General features: G+C 35.8%; 2 protein-coding genes across 5 annotated transcripts in view; both read right to left on the reverse strand.

The window, feature by feature from the left end:
* The window catches only part of dennd5a (DENN/MADD domain containing 5A), a 39,919-nt gene extending 31,230 nt beyond the window's left edge, over positions 1 to 8,689 (reverse strand). For 3 of the 4 annotated variants that reach the window (XM_028476677.1, XM_028476662.1, XM_028476669.1), the window contains exon 1: positions 8,435 to 8,689. In XM_028476677.1, coding sequence (XP_028332478.1) covers positions 8,435 to 8,534 — 100 coding nt within the window. In that variant the 5' untranslated portion in view covers positions 8,535 to 8,689. The remainder of the gene's footprint in view (positions 1 to 8,434) is intronic. The other variant, XM_028476653.1, reaches the window with a different exon arrangement.
* Positions 8,690 to 9,970: 1,281 nt separating this feature from the next.
* On the reverse strand, positions 9,971 to 17,660 carry tmem41b (transmembrane protein 41B). Its single transcript, XM_028476735.1, has 7 exons — positions 17,402 to 17,660; positions 15,235 to 15,349; positions 13,920 to 14,048; positions 13,515 to 13,608; positions 13,161 to 13,265; positions 11,931 to 12,069; positions 9,971 to 11,843 (listed from the first exon to the last, which is right to left on the reverse strand). The coding sequence occupies exons 1-7, from the start codon at positions 17,496 to 17,498 to the stop codon at positions 11,674 to 11,676; spliced, it is 849 nt and encodes a 282-aa protein (XP_028332536.1). The 5' UTR covers positions 17,499 to 17,660; the 3' UTR covers positions 9,971 to 11,673.
* Between the last annotated feature and the right edge of the window lie 1,495 nt (positions 17,661 to 19,155).

The raw sequence follows: 19,155 nt of genomic DNA on the forward strand, positions 1-19,155 counted from the left end.
GGGAAAAAACAAGAGGCTTAATCTGTTCTTAACAATGTTAATTAAAACTATGTCAATAAAATTGATTATGATGAGGAGGGCAAAAATCAAAGACTGAATTTCTAATGAGATGTGAGGTATACTGGTACTGCTTGCAAGTTTAGATTCATATTGAAAATAAGTGGAATTAAATTAAGTAGGATTTTATAGTAATTAACAAATAAACATGAGGGATTTTTTTTAAAAGTTTTTTTATTAATTACATTCAAATTAAAAAATGTGATTTGAAACAAATTTATTAACAAAAAGCTGCCTTTTTTTTTTGGTGGTGGCTATCCGTACCGTTGTTGTATCAATATACCGAAATTCCATCCGTACGCAGTGCCCCTCATTGGCCAGTTTAGGTCATTAACCGTAAACCTAACCCTAACACGCTACGTACGTGTACCAATAGCGCTGGGTCCGGGGGTTGTCCATACGGCAACTGTACAAATAGGCACTTTATTATTTTTTATATAGGTAGTTGGCATTCTCTTAGGGCTTCCATAATTCAAAAATTTTTTTATTTCAATCATTTTATTTTTATTTACTAAAGAGTATATAGACCAAAATGCTATTAAACGTTTTCGCCAAATAAAAGCCAGAGAATCTAGCTATAAGATTTCATTTTTGTTTTTATTCTTATTAAACTATCGTCTAGCTTACAAATCGGTGGAATTATCACAAACTCATATATTTACTTGCAAAACACACAAGTTGATGTCAGGACTTACACTTGTGCATATTGTAAACCGTTATTTATTAGTCTTTCTTTTTAATAATAGAAGTGCTGATTGATGACACGGAGATGGTGGGTGTAGAGAGTAGCTTCGGATGAAAGAACCACCCACCCACCAATCTGCATCCCTCCTGTGCTCGTACACCCTCACACCAACTGTAGCACAGACACAACCCACTACGATACTCACTGACAGGAGGATTCAGCTCCTTCCTTGTAAAGCTATATTCCAACATGACTCAAATCAAATCCCTACACAGAGTTAAACACTTAAAATCAACTCAGCAGCAAAAACAACTGTGGCACCCAAAAGACCCTTTGGTGACATAACATGACAGCTGCAACTTAGCTTAAACCTACTTCCTCCACAGCTTACGTATTCAACAGAGACAGTGTGTATTCCTGTGTGTGTGTTCTACATAAACACACTTGTTACTTTATTTTTTTTTTTTTACCACTCGCAGGCTACAAGTGGGAAGATTCTTAAAAGAGCCAGGCTTTAAAATCCAACACAGCAAATCTATTGGCTTTCCTTGGCTTCCATACACACATACAGACACTGACAGGCTCCTTCTTCAGATTTAGCAGTCATTAATTGCAATGAAAGCTTATTACTGGCATGTTTTGTTAGCTTTCACTTCTTTAATTTTATATCAGACAGCGCTCACCTTGCCAGCTACACAACATGTTTAAAACAAGTTTGAGGAAGAATACAAAACTAATATTTCTATGACACCGCAAAGATATAGATTTTAATACTAAATTCTTATAATACAGGATATTGTCTTAAAGCTGATATCCGGAGTTTCTGAGAGGACGTCTCGATGTCCAGCCCTCAACAGGTCCAGTTCTTCCCACTGCCTCTCCCATTCTACCAGAAGCCACGCCTCTACTGTTCTGCACGCACATCGCAGAACATAACAAGGTAGCATTGATATAGGTCTATGGGTCAGGTATGAGCTAAAATCATATTTACATGTTTGCTGTGGTGACACTCGGCCTTGTTTCCGTGCACAGTTCCACATTCACTTTGATTGACAGTCTCAAAAACAGGAAGTCAAAGCCTATTGGCTAAATGCAGTCGGCGATCGTTTCCATTTGTATAGGGGACTATATGACGAAGGAGGGACTTATATACAATAATGTATATGAATGACCACCAACAGTAGACCATAGTAAAAGACTAGTTAGGTATTTTTTTGCATTTCAAAAGAATGATACATAAACATAGATTTCTCAGAAACACCAGATATCAGCTTTAAGTTATTGTCAAGTTGTCAACTCATTATTTTACAGAGGAAGTTGCCAAAAAAAAAAACAATTCAGCAGACATTAGGGCTCAACGATTAATTGCACTTGCAATATTATCGCAATATCATAAAACGCGATTTTCGTGAAGTTAGTTAGATATGTTGAAGAGGTAAAGCCACAGGTTTGTTAGCTTTTTTGTTGTAATCTGTGCTTTAAAATTTATATTTTATATGTATTTAAAGTTTAAATAAATCTGAAATTGTTTATTGTGAAACTGATTGATTTGTTGCTTGTGTTCATTGAAAAATACATGACAAGAGGCCCTTGAAAAAATAATCGCATTATAAATCGCAATATTGTGGGAAAAAAAAAAATCGCAATTACATTATTTTCCAAAATCATTCAGCCCTAGCAGACAGCTTGTGTGAATATCTCTCTCTTTTGTGTGGAAAAGATGACAATGATGATGCGTTGGACAGTGAACTAAAACTAGCTTTACAGAACATGGCAGTGAGCCAAAATGTTTGATCGGCTAGAATTTTAGATGACAAATATGGAAACTTCATGGCTGAGCTTCTGTGAAGAAGAATGTAAAACCACACCACATCAAACGTGGTGCCTGAGAACAACACAACGTATAGTCACACTAGAGAAAGAAACTACTAAATGGAGAGATTATGGTGCAAATTCACCAAAGTTACAAATCTTACACAACTCAGACTTAATTGTAAAAAAGTACACTTAAATGAGAACTAATACAAGCCATTACAATGAAAGATTTTAGTAATACTACCTACAGTGTACATTTAGGTTCCAGAAGATGTACATTAGGGTCAAATTTCCCTTTTTACATTTTATTCTAAATTCTAATACTAAAGAAAAATGCAATTATTTCCTGCAAGTGTAAAGAAGTCTCAAAGGTAATAATTATTTAGTATTCAAATTATTCACAATGAGTTCAAATTAAAAACAATTTCTTAAATGTTTTGTTGCTGAGATACGCAGCAACGATTTCTTCTCATGCTATTTTTTATTTGTACTGGCCTCTCGCCATGATTGATCTTCTTTTTTAAAACGACAAATGTTTTACATTTTTTTAAATGTCTTTAATTTGTCTTTTTTTTGCAGGATTTTTGTTTCTCTGAGCCCAAGACACTCAGCAACATTGAGTCCAAGAACCAGTGTGGAGACATTAAATAACCACTTTCCCATTTGAAGATCTGGGATAATTCAATTCATTCTCATTACATTCAATTACATACATAAAAATATATATCAGTATGTGCCCCTTTCAGCTCATTGACTTCTATAGGAGGTGAAGCATCAGGATCATTTAGCAGCTTTATCAGTCAATATTACAACTTGTGTCGCCTTGGGTTACTCTAAAAATCAGTAAAAGTTAAAAAACTCGATGTAAAACTCTTTTGTTTACCGAAATTTGATAATCAAAATCCAAGAACCGAAAAAATCTGTGACCACAGGGGGCGACAGTTCCCACTCTGTTGTTTCGTAGACGGCGTGCGAAAACTAGCTGGGGACGAGCACGTACAACGACCTTACTTCAGAATGATTGACAATTAGGAGGACCAATAGTCTAGATGATCCACCCGGAATTGGAAGCCAAAATAACATCCTCCACAATACCTTTAAAGCCTGCTTTAATGCAGAGCCATTCATTCTCATTTGTTTGTAGAGAAGGATCAGGCAAAAAAGACTGCCCAGGACATTCAAAAAGGTTTTGCATTTGAATAGACAGAGCCTGTCTGCAAGTGTACTCTAGTCCCTCTGCTCCCTGTGTGTTTCCATTATAGTTTGCAGGGCTGTAGTTAGTGTCATATATGCTAATCAGGCCCATACAGTGCTGCTACACACAGCGCTTTAAAGAAAGGTTGGACATTTCTTTGAGGTATATTACAAAAGGCACCAAGGCATCATTAAAAGTGAGGAACATAGCGTCATACTGGTAAAACTCAGGAAAAGGTCAAGTTAAGGGGTTTACATTGATATGAAATGTGAATTTGTCAACAAATACTGTGAAGAACTCTGACAAATGAGCAGGTAAACTTTTATTTTTTGATCATCATGCAACTTCCTTGTTTAAGTTTAGTTTGGTTAATGTTACACAGTCTCTATTTCCTTAAAGGTAGGGGAAACACAGGGTATTTAGGTTAAAATGCTTTACTGATCTTGACCTTTCTGCCAAAACTTCAAAGTCAATAGTCTCATTTTGAATTATGGATTTTCACGTCCTTTCATGAAGTCATGTTTGTCATGAAGTCAGAAAAAAAAATTCCCAAACCTTTTGATAAACAAAGCCCACCTGACAGATTTGTACTTGACTAATATATAACCTGTAGAAAGGGAAAATTCTGAACCCTCTGAACTGAAACTTATCAGCTGATCTGAGAAATGCACAAACCTCATTCTGCAATAAAGTGCTGCACCGTGCAGTAGTGATGGATGACCTCAAATCCCTGTATGAGTGAGCAAAGTTTCAGAGGGGTTTTTTTTTTGGGGTTTTCAGTCTTACTAGAACAGTTGTAAAAAATAAATAAATAAAGGCTCCTCAGACAATCAGCAGCCCCTCTAACTACCAGTAATCATACCTTTTAATGTGAACAAGTTCACAATTGACAAATTAAATCTAGAACAGTGACCCAGCTTTGTGAAATGTAAAATCCACAAAACCTCATTTTAGTGGCAGAGCTCTGTGTTCCAAAAAAGAGAAAGTAAAATACGAATTCACCTTCACGGTGTTTTTGTTTATTATTATTATTATTATTATTATTATTATTATTAATATACATCAATTTTATATAGCGCTTTTCTAAGGTACTCAAAGTTGCTTTACAATGAAGGGAGCAGTGTATGTTTGTGGAAGAACAAAACTTCTTCAACTTCTGCCCTTACCTTATGAATCCCAATAAGATTAAACACAAGCATTTAAAACTATAATTTATATCAGTGTTAAAAAATAAAAAAAAAAAAAAAGAAGAAAAAGAAAAAAAAAAATCACCTTTACAGGAATAAAACTTAGTCAATATAGTCAAAAATAATTGGATGATTGCCTGAGGGGAGAAAGAGGACTAGGCCTGGCCAACAAGAGCTTATGCCTTAATACAAGCTTAAAAATAGATTAGAGAAGTCGATTTACACTGGACTGTTGGACTGAAACACAGTGGTCTTTATCAAGGGCCTCCGATTTTACATGATCAGAGAAAATGGACAGAAGTCATGGTATCAACTTCTCGAAATGTTTATCTGTCACAATGAAAGAAACACCTGATCTGTAATCAAAGGTCAGAATTGGGGAATTGCCCACGACATGCTTTAGGGAACTCTGTGAATTGATGATACTTTCAATACCAGGCATTTACATAAATGCCAAGCAAAACAAATCTGCACTGTCGGGGATGGTAGGGGGTGTCAGATGTTTATTATAACACAGAAACTCTCCCGTCTAATGAACAACAATATAAAGATGATGTGCGATATTTGCTACCGGTTGGATTTTAGTCTGTATGGAAATCTTAATTGTGATTCGTGAATCTGTGAAACAAACAAAACAAAAATATGAAAATGAATAAAAAACTAAAAACTAAATATTTATACAAAACAATTACAACAGAAATGCACAAAACTACACCAAAAAAAGCTACAAAAATACACAAAATAACTCCATAATCACACTAAAATGGCAATACAAAACAATTACACAAAAATGCACAAAAAGACAACAAAAAGATACAAAATTACACATAATGACTCCAAAAAAATACACATTACAGAAAAACAAACACCAAACAACAAAAACATTAAAAAAAAATACAAAAAAAAACCAAACAAATTTATCATGCGCATGTCCCATAGAATTAAACCAGGGCAATTGCACATGCTATTTTACTTTGCACTTACAAATATACCCCTTTATAACACTACAGAGTATGTACACCTCTTTGTACATCCAACCTTCAAACACATACTCATTGGGCTATAATTGCCAACTCTACTTAAGCTCCCACTATATGAATACATACTTCACAAGGGCACTATACTAGTTTGTATTAATTGCGCAAACATTCATTCCTATGGCAGATCTACTGACTTCACTGACATGATATACAGTACATGTGTTAAACTATGTGAGGAATACACAGTGCCTGTATCAAACCAACACGCATGTGGGGAAAATATTACAGAAAAAATACAATGAGTACATTTAGCTTTACCATACACCTACATTCAACTGCACAATGTATACATGTTGAAGAACTTCAAGTTATTCAAAATAAATGTATGTCTTCAGACAATAGGACACACTCCTATTACAGTCTATACAGACTAGAGCATTAATGACATACATAAATCAGTTATTTTCATTCAATTTGTCTGTGCTGCTAAATCAAACACTAATATTTAAAGTAGACAGTAGGTAAATCCTAGTGTTAAGTAAACCTTGCTGTTGTCTTCACAATCCTTTTACCCCCTGTGTATAAAGAGCCTTCACTAAACCCCTAAACAAAGCAGTTTAGATTTATCCGGGATATAAGCTATGTGTTTGTATGGCACTATTAATAGCTTTCAATGTAGTTTTAACAGTTTAAATAATAGGAAATATTTATTTTGTATAGCCTAATAAATGAGAATAAGTGTCATTTGTGTCCTTAGGCTAGACACTTCAGTGTTGGTGGTGGTCGGAGGGACCGATGGTGCACGTTGCTTCTGTCAGTCTGCCCCGGGGCAAGCGTGGCTACAATAGTAGCTAACCCTCGTTGTGTGTGGATTGGAAGAATAATGCAAATGCAATCTAAAGTGCTTTGAGTGTCTATAAAAAAGCGCTACTACATAAAATCCAATGCATTATTATTATTGTACAACGTCACAAGCATGTTACTGTTTGTGTTTATTTTTTATATTGTTATTGTTGAAAAGGTGTCCAACTATATAAATAACAGACTAAGGTAAAGTCAAGTAAAAGCATCGGTATTGCAATTTTTTGCATCTATTTTCCTTTCCAAAAACGTCCTATCGCATCTTTAGAGATTCTCAACTGGTGGTTCGGGACCCATAAGTGGGTCGTGAACCTGAACTGGGTGGGTCACGGGCGGCTGGTCAAAAAAGAAATACTTAAGAAAGTGTCTAGAGATACGTTAAATATACAATATCGTGTATGCATTTCCACTGTGTGAGGATGGTCAAGTGGTCTAAGACGTCAGACTGAAGGATTCTTGCTTCTGCTAACGTTGGTTCAAATCCCACTTTTGACATCCACAGTTTTTCATTTAAAGATATTTAACACGGCAACTCCCACCTTTAAAAATATATATCCGATAAAAGTAAACATTTTAAGGTTAGGGATAAAATGAAAGGGATAGTGGGGTAGCTAAAAATAAATGAGCTAAAATAAAACTGACGGAACTTTAAGTTCCATAGTGCACCTATCACGTGATCTAAACTGGCCAATGAGGGGCGCTGCGTATGCATAGAGTGGCAGGCTACAAATACTTAATGTCTCAAATGTTGGACTTGTCTTTTATTTTAAAAGAAACTTTTCATTTGACAGGCATGCTGTGAAATGCATGTTGCACAGGAAAATATATAGATCTATGTTTTTAAAAGAAGATTGTGTTTTCAACTGCTATTTTTGAAAAAACCTAAATTTCGTTGGTGGAATTCTAAAAAAAAAAAAAAAAAAAAAAGAACCCATGGTCTACGCCACGGTATCGTGAACTCAGTGTATTGTCCCACACTTATAGATAAATTAACCTCTCTTTTTTAATGTCGGGTCATTTGGGAAAAGTGATGTATTTGTTTGTTTTTTTCAAGATGATGTTTTTCTCTGCTGTCAAACACATTCACGGATCGTTTTGACCCTAAAACAACACCTTGATTACACCTTCAAAATAAGAGTGAAAGTTGGTCGTTTCGATGCCTCAGAGCAGCTCAAACACCTCGAGTCTTACTTTCCGCCAATGGATTGATTCCTGATGATTACTGATCTGATCTACATACTGTCACAGCTCACATTATGACAGCATCGATCATCACTACACCGAGGACATACTGTGTTTCTACCATAAAATCTTACCTCCAGCATCAGATCGACATCCAATCACTACTAAAGACATTTAAATAGGACTAATAAGTTGTAATGTATGGAGAGGGTTTAGACTAAAATGCATGTCAGTGTGTTACACGGACAAAGCAGGGCATTAATCCGCCTCTCACAAACAAACAGGCGGACAGAAAATGAGCTAGGCCTGGCGTTATGTTAGCCCCTCTATACGCACACACATATGAACCGCGCACACAGGATAAAACAAGGGAATAGTAAATATCACAGTGGTGCTGGAAGGAACTCAACTCATCCTTTAGTTTTCCTCAGCATCTGATCAATGTCCACCCCCCCTAACGGCTAATGCTCACCGGACAGTTCGTCTGGTTCCAGCCCGCTGTCGGTGTCGAGTCCGCAGATTACAAAATAGTCTGCGAAGCGACAAGAAGTGGAGCTGAAGCCGGTGGTCATTTCGAGACTGGTCCAGTGTTCCCTTCGTCCCTGCAGCAGGGAGCATATTAATGCGGCTCGGAGGAGTGATTTCTCCCAGCCATCACACGAAGATGTGGCTGACTGTGTGTGAGAGTCTTTGGAAATCACATCCGACACACGGAAGACATTCAGCTACCAGAAACGACCACAACCACATCCTGTTCCAGACCTTCGCAATAAAACCCAATGCAGAGCATGAGGATATGTCCTTTCAAAATAATATATATAGTTTTTATTTTTATTTTATGTTTAAAAATAGGAAAAAAAAAGAATTATGATAAAATTGTAGGCTGCGCTCCTGACTGAGCAAATGTACAAATTATTGTTCTTTAAAAGCGTTGTTTTTTATTTTTTAAATAAAAAAACAACAAAAAACAGCTACGAGCTTATTTATTCACGCTTTTCTGAAGAATGTGATGATGTGATTTGGTTTTAGTTTTAGACTGGCATGAATTTTCAGTAGTTTTGCGTTCTATTTGCAGTGTTACTTTTTGCACTTTAAAAAGGAGAAATTGGTCCAATGATAATCATTAGTTATTGATTTTGTTTCTGTAATTATTTATTTTTTTAGATTGAAATATTGTTTATATGATTAAATATATTAATTTATATAAATTAGTATATTTATGTTGATAAGGTCATAACCAGAGTTTATGTAAGTATCCCCAGAGTTTGTTAAATAAAAGTACGGTTTTTTTTTTCTTATTATTTGTCTTTATCTTTTTTCCATTCCAAAACTATCACAAGACAATATTGGCACCATTGCTCTAATAATGTATTTTTATTTAAGGGTTATCCTCATAATGTGCACAAAAAAATGTGTAAAATAAATAAATGCAATTGTTTAGTAGACCTTATTTTATCCACCAGAAAGAAACAAAATGTCCACCCCTATCAAACTGTTTACTTCTCATATTATTCATTTAAGGAATGCAGTAAAAAGTGATGCAACAGACCACTAATATTCCAGGTTTGATGCAGTTACCGTTTCAGGCAATTTAAACATGCCACGCCCTCTAAGTTCTCAAAGTGTGGACTGCAGCACCCTGTGGGCCCAAAAATTCCTTCAGGGTCACAATGAGAAATTTTTTCCCCTAAAGGTTTGCAAATTCCTTTTAGAATTGTTGGAAAATTAGTACATAATTCAAATTTTACAAAACAAGCTAATCCATGTGAAAAACATGGGACTTTTTGGTAATGTTTTGTGTAATATTCTTCATTCATCTGACAGTCAGGTGTTTTTACTATAGTTTCTGATTGGAAGGTGTACAATTCACTGACCTACTATTGAAACCAGACTTTTACAGCACTTAAAAAATATCCTAAGCTAGCCTTTAGGTATGCTAAAATTCCCAAAACAGTACTCTGTAAAGAACATTTTATTGATTAAATCATTAAAAACATTTGATGGGACAGAAATCATTAACATGTAAACACTTCATATTGCAATACATCACCTTTCAGTACAAATAAATACTGCCAAATGAAATGTTAAGAAGGCCAAAAATGGCAATAGGCTCACAGCTCTGATTAGAAACCAAAAGAAAAATAATAAAATATATAATAAATATGAGCAAATATGTCTGCATGGAAGCTTCAGGTAAGAATCTTATTTTAACAGAAAGAAAAGAAAAAAAAACATATTAGTTTGTTTTGTCACTTTACATAAAAACCTTCTTGCGGTTTTTAAAAAAAGAGAAAAGTGTGTTAAGGTATACAAGTATGCAAATGCTGCAAGATCAAAATCCAGTGAACCCAAATGTACACACGGGTTAACAAACGAAACGTGGGAATCCCTTTAGTTTTGTTTATTAACCTTACAGTGTAAAGTCTGATTCTATAGCAACATAAATAAAAGATGGATTATAAAACATACAGCCATCCCTAAATGTCTGTCATTTATAAATATGTGACCTGCATGTGTATATTCACTGCATACACAAGTTTTAAAGCAGCATCAAATCAGTGCACAGGCAACATATTAGAAAAACAAAAATCAGTACTATTAATATTTGACACGAATCATTCACATTAAACAAATATAATAAAATAAATTGCATGCCAATGCATTTTCCATTTTATGCATCAATCTTGATATGAACATTCAAACAGTTTGAAACTGGCAATGCAAAAATTAGGGAAAACACAAAGATCCATCATTACAAATACATTTTGAATTTTACAAACTAGACTGTGAAGGTCTTTGCTTTGTGTTTTTGACACTCTGCTATTAGGACATACAGTGATGAAAGTGTTACAACAGTTGTGTGTAAATTTCCTGCAGCAGAGTTGTGCGTAAAAAAAGAGCTACAGATATAATTATAAGGAATTTTAGTTCTGCACCTTTTGAAAAACATTGAAAACCATAAACACAGATTAAATGAATTCCACCTTTTTTCCCCCCAGTCTTCCATTGTTATTGTTCAGGCAAGAGGCTCTAGGCATAAAACCAAAATGTATACAGAAGTGTAAAATTCTAAATCTACTGTGGTACAGTTACTGAAGTGAAGATGAGATGACTTTAAATAAGCTGAAATCAGATAAAAACCTGAATGACAAAATAAATAGAGAAAATGAAGTGGATATTAAGATTAAGTAAGCTGTGAATGTTGAATGTTCATGTTAGACTATATCAACAAATTTTTCTAAAACGAATGGATATGTTTATGGTTGCCTCAGGAACGTTCTGACAATCACTTTTACCAGAAGTAACAAATACAGGATTGCAGGTATAATAACTTATTTTGCAAGGGGGAAAAAGCATTCTGCAAGTCTGTCAAAAAAATAAAATCACTAACTAAGGACCAATGTTTAAGAAATAAAAATCGAAAACCACATTTCTTTTTTGACATAAACAATGTGCGTTTAGCCACAACATACGTCACAGAAATCAGAAGAACCTGTTCAAGCGGCGTTCATTTGACAGACATCAGGATCAAACTCCCACTGCATACATGTTGTGGTCAGTGGGAGCTTTTGCTGTACCAGTGCTCATAGATTCCTCCACCTGCAGTCAAATCTGACAACTGAAGCATAGCAGCCTGAGAAACGCCCACATACTCTTAAGGTGAGGGAACGAAGACCAGTTTGCAGATGATTTGCTGAAGTGTTCACAGTCCTACTCTAGTTTTTGCTGTAGTTTTTTCTGAAAGCAGACGGGCAAGATAGAAAGCACCGCGAGTACGCCGAGCACAGCCAATGAGTTCCAAGACACAGCCTCTCCAGCTGTGGTCAGCTTGTACAGTGTTGTACCTGCGTTGATTGCTACAAACGATGGCGGTGCCACTCCTGTCACCAAATCAAATTTAAAGACAAAGGAGTTAGTGAGGTGAAAAACCACCAATGTGTGACAAAACTACAAGGACGGACGCTTACCGAGAAAAGTACCAATGAAAAAAACCCCCAAAGGCACGTTGATGACTGGTGAGGTGATGTTGATGAACCAGTTGGGTAGAAAGGGAGTTATCCTCAGGAAGATTATGTAGTTTATTAAATGATTCCTGTGTTTTTCAACCTGCAAACAACAAAAGTTCAAACTTTGAAATTTGTGAAGATCTTAATGTTGAATTTTTGTGTGACACTGGTCAAGTTGACATAGGAGCTTTAATTCCCCTTTAAAGCGGAATAAAAGTTAATTATTCTCTAACCTGACCTTGTAAACACTTAATTCCTAATGCTAATTTAATTCAGAATTAAACTTTATTCCGAATAAAGTGGCTGGTTTATTCTGTTTTTAATTCCGAATTAAATAATTCCTCTTTCTTGTAAAGAGTTAACAACACTTAATTCCGCTTTAAGTTAATTTCGGTTGTTCTGCGCTTGTGTGACTTGCGGTGGTGACACGCTGGGTGACGACATAATCCAACATGCCAGCCTGGAATAGAGCAGCCACTATTTAATAAGAGCCTTAAAAGACATGGATATAATGAAAAAGGGGGATGGACGGAGGGATAAACATTAACGCGAACACATGGACTTATCACACACATGAAGATCAGCAAACGGAATAGGCTTCATCGAAGCCGAATGAACCACTTTTCCATGTAAACCTCAAGTTCAGAAATTACTATTTCCATGTAAACATGAAGCAGAAGACTTTAATTCCAAATGATTTAATCTGGAATAACTAATTCCATATTAAAAAAACATCATGTAACTGTGTCCAATCAAAGGCCCAATCAGAGGCCAGCATTTCAAGGTCTGACTCTTGGGCTGCAGAGCACACTATTGTTTTTGTCCTAGCTTAAATAACGATGTCCCTTAATGTTTGTCTGATGAAATCCACTTTGACTTCTTCTAGGTGTTCAATAGAAAGACTTTTCAATAGCAGTGCATATGTAATTGGATGGCCTGCTTCTGTCTGCACATTAAAAGTTTTAAATGTTTCCACATTTAACGTATCCACAAATAGAAAATGCTTTTCTGGAGCAAAAACACTCAGGAAATATCATCACTTTAGTCAATGAAATCAAACAATGAAACCTTTTTCTTATTAGTTTAGGAAACACAACACATTTCTAAATTTGCATTTTAGGTCAAACTCCTTGGAAGTGTCGCAACCCCCACGAAGCAAAATAGGTTGAACACTTGTATGAATTGGCTCACCTGCTGGGACCATTTCTGAGCTTTCTCCGTCAGGTATTTGTAGACCACTGGTCTGCCCACCAGATATGATAACATATAGCAGAAGGAAGCACCGAGGCCAGAACACTGCCAGGAGAAAAAGCCCATGATGACTACAAAGGAAAACACATTTTCAAAGCTACAAATGTATTTTCATAACATCTAAGGTAATAGTAGTAAATGAATCAAACTAAAAGGCACAACATTTCATGAATACTCCTCCTATACAGCTGTATGTTTCCATTGTTACATCCATGTGTCAAAACAGATATCCCTGTGCAGTTTATAATACAATGTAATGTTTGTAATTTTTACTTGTTTCATCTAGTTACTCACCAGGCAGACTAAGAAAAGTGCCAAGGGAAATGGATAAAGATATCCAGACAGAATGCTGAGGAAGATGGATCCAGGAATTGCAAATGTCTGGAGACTGATGGAATCGTCAGGCAGAACAACTTTGTTATAACAGTATTGTCATGGGCATCTTTGCTAGGACTCCTGGACATTATAACAATTAGGCTACATATGCCAGTTACTGTTTTTTAGAGTAATAATAACATATCTCAAACCTATAGTTGATTTGGGGCAGAAATTGAGAAAAATAAGTAGGTTAACAGTACAAGTGAGCTGACTGATTTATCCAAGGTCTGAATTTCAGCAAACTACATAAAAAAATAAAATAAAATAAAAACAGGAGAAGATATTAATTCCAAAATGTGCATTTCATTCCATCAAGGATACAAAACATATGTTGCAAAGTAGGCCACCAACACCTGGGTATAGTAGGTATCTTTGTATTTGGACAGAACTGTTCCCAGAGCTTTGGCATCCTCCATGTCCTTAGGAATTCTAATTTTCTCCATTTCATCACTGGAAAAAAATAAATAAATACAGAAACAGATTTTAAAAGTAATTTAAAAAAAACAAAAAAAAAAAAACACGTTCATTACATTAAAAAAAAATCTCAACCATGTAGGAATGGTTGTTTCTCTCTGTGTTGGCCCTGAGACGGACTCACACCCTGTCCCTACCTTATGCCCAATGTGAGCTGCATTTAGACACCTGCAACCTTCAATGCAGTAATATGCAGGTTTATAAGATGATAGAAGATAATCTTGACATCAGTTGACTTTGACAACAGTGAGTGATAAAATAATGTTTTGCACAGCAAATAAATACCCTAACCTACTAAACCTGCAGCAGTGGCCACCTGTCACTGTTTACCGGTGGTTATTTATCAACTTGAAATGCTTCCATTGGTGAGTTAACATGTAAAACACTGACTACTTTATGTAAAACACTGACTATTTCTAAGGCAAGGCAAATTTATTTGTATAGCGCATTTCATACACAAGGCAACTCAATGTGCTTTACAAGATCCAAAAGAGCAACAGAAAACATTCAACAGCTTAAAATCTATAAGAACATCATTTAAAATCATCAGTAAAATCAATTAAAATCATCAACAAACACATTACATCAACAACATGACCAAATATCTCCCTCTGAATGATACACAGTACAGAAAAAGAGTGCCTTTAACTTCTAACTATCACCCAAACAGATGGATCCTATCTGCGCTTACACCAGGACTTTAGATTCATTTGTGTTTTCTGAGACAACTCAAACTATGGTCTAAATACATTTACCAGCTCATATTATGTGTAGATTTATTTTCTGAAAAGGAGGTTGTTGAGCGCACTAGCACAAGATCAAATTAGGCCAACTGTGTTATGAATCACATTGTAAATATCACCATGTTCAATATGTAATGGCCTGTATCTCAGGTGGAAGTCATGCTCGTGTCCTCAGTGTGGAAACTGGAGACTTGATATGCCAGTGTATGCAAAAACAAAAGGAGAGTGAGAACTTTTAAGTGTTCACAGTAAAACTAAATGACATCACCATTGTTGCAACCAATATTGTATTTGTTTGCAACAAGATCAAATATTTTCTAGTGTCATTTTAGGTATGACGAGAAAACACAGTGGGCTTAAATAGCTTTTAATGCTTCTCACTCAAGTGTATTTTAGTTTGATGATCAATACAAACTTACTCTTGAAGCTCTGGGAAATTTCTGTACACCAGGTACATGACTGATGCAGAACAAGCAAAGATGGACACCAGGATTAGTAGAGACATGCGTGCTGAGCCCCCCACATTTTCATTCTCTGCAGAGGAAAAACACATGAATTATATACAGGCTGTGTGTGTGTGTGTGTGTGTGTGTATTACAAACACTGTAATGTAATTATATTCAGACATTGAATTCAATGATTATTTAAGATGGACAATGCACATTAATAAACAGACATGCTGTGAATGAGCCAGAGTTAGCCTCAAGAGACTAGTTTTCATCTGGTTTCCCTGGCTAGATTTTAAAAGGCAACCTAACAAGTACGGAGTGGCTATCAGTATGTAGCCGTACAAATAACTCCCGGTGCTATTTTAGGGTTAGTTAGTCCATAACGTAGTTTAGGGTTACGGTTAGTTAGTTCGTAACATAGTTTAGGGTTACGTTTAGAATTAGTTAGTCCGTAACATAGTTTTGGAATCTAATTAACAGCAAACAGAAGTACTGGCCAATAAGGGGCGCTCATGTGACCTAAACTGGCCAATGAGCGGCGCTACGTATGATACGGCTATGTACGGATAACCACTGCCTAAAAAGTAGGAAGTGTCTATTTCTACGAAAACTTATCAATAGCCCCCAAGGAGTATGGGTATGTTTTGTTAATGTGCCTGTGTGGTTTCACCGTGTTAGGATGGCTGAGTGGTCAAAGTCGCCTGACTCAAGATTTCTTCCTTCCACTGCCATGGGTTCAAATCCCACATTTGTTATATATATTTTTTCATTTTAACATGTTTAACTCAGCAAATTCCACCTTTAAAAATACATATACAAAACAAATAAACATTTTAGGGTATTTCCTGGGTTAGGGCTAAAATAAAAGGGTTAGCGGGGTTGCTACAAATAAATATGAGCTAAAATAAAACTGACAGAACAGAAGTCACGTGGTGCACCCATCAGGTCACCTAAACTGGCCAATGAGGGGCGCTGCGTATGAATAGACTAGCAGGCTATTCATACATTTCTACAACATGGCAAAAGGGAACAAGTAAGACAAATAATAATTACAGATAAAACAAAGCACCAAGCCTGGACGAAAACTCTCAGAATTTCCACACAGTATTTTACAACAGGAACACAGCTCAAACAATATAGTTCATGCATGTATTTAAATCTGATTCTAATTTTATTATGGCAGTGGCTATCCGTACGGTTGCCGTATCAATATACCGATATTCTGTTCATTCGTAGCGCCCCTCATTGGCCAGTTTAAGTCACGTGATAGGTCAGTCATTGGTTATTTTAGGTTGCGTGATTAAGACTAAACCTTACCCTAAATCGAACCGTAAAAATTGTTGCAATATTGGGTTATAACCTACCTAACCCGCTACATACTTGTACTTCAGGGGTTGTCCGTACGGCAACCGTACATATAGACACTTTCTTTTATTACTTATATTTATATATATATATATATATATATAGTTAATGCATGCATTTAAATCTGTTCCTAATTGTATAATGGCAGTGGCTAGCTGTACGGTTGCCGTATCAATATACATATATTCTATCCGTACGCAGCGCCTCTCATTGGCCAGTTTAGGTCACGGGATAGGTCAGTCATTGGTCAGTTTAGATCGCGTGACTAAGATTTAACCCTTAACCTAAACATTGTTGCGATATTGGGTTATAACCTAACCCTAACACGCTACATACTTGTACTTAGGTAACCGTACCAATAGCACCTCAGGTTGTTCGTACGGCGACCGTACAATAGACACTTTTACATTATTCAGTTTATATATATATATATATATATATTTATAATATAAAACTGTAAATGTGATGACAGCTTAAATTAATAGTATATATATATATATATATATATATATAAATAAATAATTGATTATAATTAGGTTAATTTAGTATACAACATGTTGTGTAAAAGCTAACCGTGTACCATCACCGAGCCATCGATCGGAGCTACTGTCAGTTAGCTGTCTGTGGCTAAAACTATTAGCCTAAACTCAAAGGACGTTAAAACACAATAAAACGCAGCCAATTCGGGTTATATATCTGCATGTGATTCCGTCGCTGGTTGTTTATAGCTTCGTTCAGGTCAACAGGAACGCCCCATCTTTCTCTATCTTACCTTTCGACACCGGAGATTCGCTAACCGGTGACTTTTCCGTTTCCTGGAACGAGAACGAGTTGTTCACCTCCTGCTTCTCTCTCCGCTTTTTAGCCATGTTTGTAGGACACGGTAGAGGTGGGCTCAGGTTATTCTGGGTAGGGAAGCAGTCCAAACACACAGGAGATAAATAGTTACTGAGTGACAGGAACCGGTCCAGCTCTGACACGTTACACTCAGCCTGACCTTTCACCTCTAGAGAGCAGCCAGCCACAGCAACAGCGCCCCCTGTAGGACATAAACATGTGCGTTAGTCAGAGCTTCCCAAACTGTGGTACACTGCACGTACGTGTAACATTGGGATACTTGAGCATGTTGGTATGAACTTAACACGTACATTTTTCACGCGTTGTATACGTGTATTTCACGTGTCATATTCACGTGTTTTTGACCTCGATGGCTTTCCAAATGTTGAAGGAGTACTTGGTAATATTTATGCAGACGTATAAAGAGTAGTGATGTATTCTACTCAAGTAGAAGTACTGTTACTTGATTGAAATTATATTCAAGTACAAGTAAGTCATACAGAAAATACTCAAGTACAAGTAAGAAGTAGGTCAATTAAATAGTACTAAAAAAAAAAAAAATTACTAGTTGCTTTCACACTCCCACGTTTATTTTTGGTAATAAATTTGGCACGCTTCCCTTCCATACAAACATCTCATGTATAAACTTAAAAAGGAAGAGACCAAATCGTGCATGATTGGAACTTATCTCATTTTCACAAAGGCATCTAAAAGGTTTATCAAAGTCTACAATTATTATTAGTTTTTTTAATAAAATAACACCAATGAATTTAACTAAAAAAATAATAAACTTCTCAGGCTCTATGTAAGTATAGATAAATGTATGAACTCTAAAACAGTGCCATATCAAATGTGCCAACAAGATAACAACATAACAGGTAGAAACACGAACCTGAACCATAAAAAGTGGCGTTGATCAGAAATGGAATGACTAAGAACATATGGATTATGTTCAATGTTCAAGAAAAGAATCATAAAAAATGATTTACTCAGTAATGGTTGGGTGTAGAAATGTAATTATTTACTTTATTTCTTTTAAGTCCTACTTATGTACAAGTAAAATTACTGATTTAGAAATACAGTATACAAAAAAAGCAACTCAATTACATTAACGTGAGTACTTGTAATACGTTACTTTCACCTATGATGAAAGGTACTTGAAAACCTTTATAAATGTACTTTTTACATGATGAGTATTTAATTTCCTATTTCAGACACAGTATGTGTCTATTAAATAATATAAATTATAATGGCTTGGATTTATGTAGTCATTTTTTTTGACGAGACTCAAAGCACGTACAGAAACCATTATTCATTCACACCAGTCATACAGGGAGTGGTAAGCTATATTATAGCCACAGCTGGGGCATACTAAGAGCCCCTATGACCACCACCAACATTCATGCACAATTATTCCCATTCATACGAGGATAAATGACAATGACTTGGATAAAGCAGGACTCGAACCCCCAACACTTGGGTTATTGGACGACCCACTGTACCATTGAGCCATAGTTGAGTTTGTCCACCAACTGCCATTAAACAATGGATAAAAATAATTACGTGACCTTTTCATTGCTAAAGAATTCTTCCTAATATGTTGAAGGTTATCAAACTACCAAATATTTAAGCAAATGTATTCCTAGACACAAAATAGGCATAAATGCACACTCGAAAAAAAGTTAATGA

This window comes from Gouania willdenowi, chromosome 3 (assembly GCF_900634775.1).
Source record: "Gouania willdenowi chromosome 3, fGouWil2.1, whole genome shotgun sequence".
Classification (NCBI taxonomy): Eukaryota; Metazoa; Chordata; class Actinopteri; order Blenniiformes; family Gobiesocidae; genus Gouania; species Gouania willdenowi.

Coding starts and splice junctions, on each gene's coding strand:
- tmem41b (XM_028476735.1), bottom strand. CDS start 17,498: ATGGCTAAAAAGCGGAGAGAGAAGCAGGAGGTGAACAACTCGTTCTCG. Junction 15,350..17,401: donor CGAATCTCCGGTGTCGAAAG/GTAAGATAGAGA, acceptor TTTCCTCTGCAG/AGAATGAAAATGTGGGGGGC. Junction 14,049..15,234: donor AATTTCCCAGAGCTTCAAGA/GTAAGTTTGTAT, acceptor ATTTTTTTCCAG/TGATGAAATGGAGAAAATTA.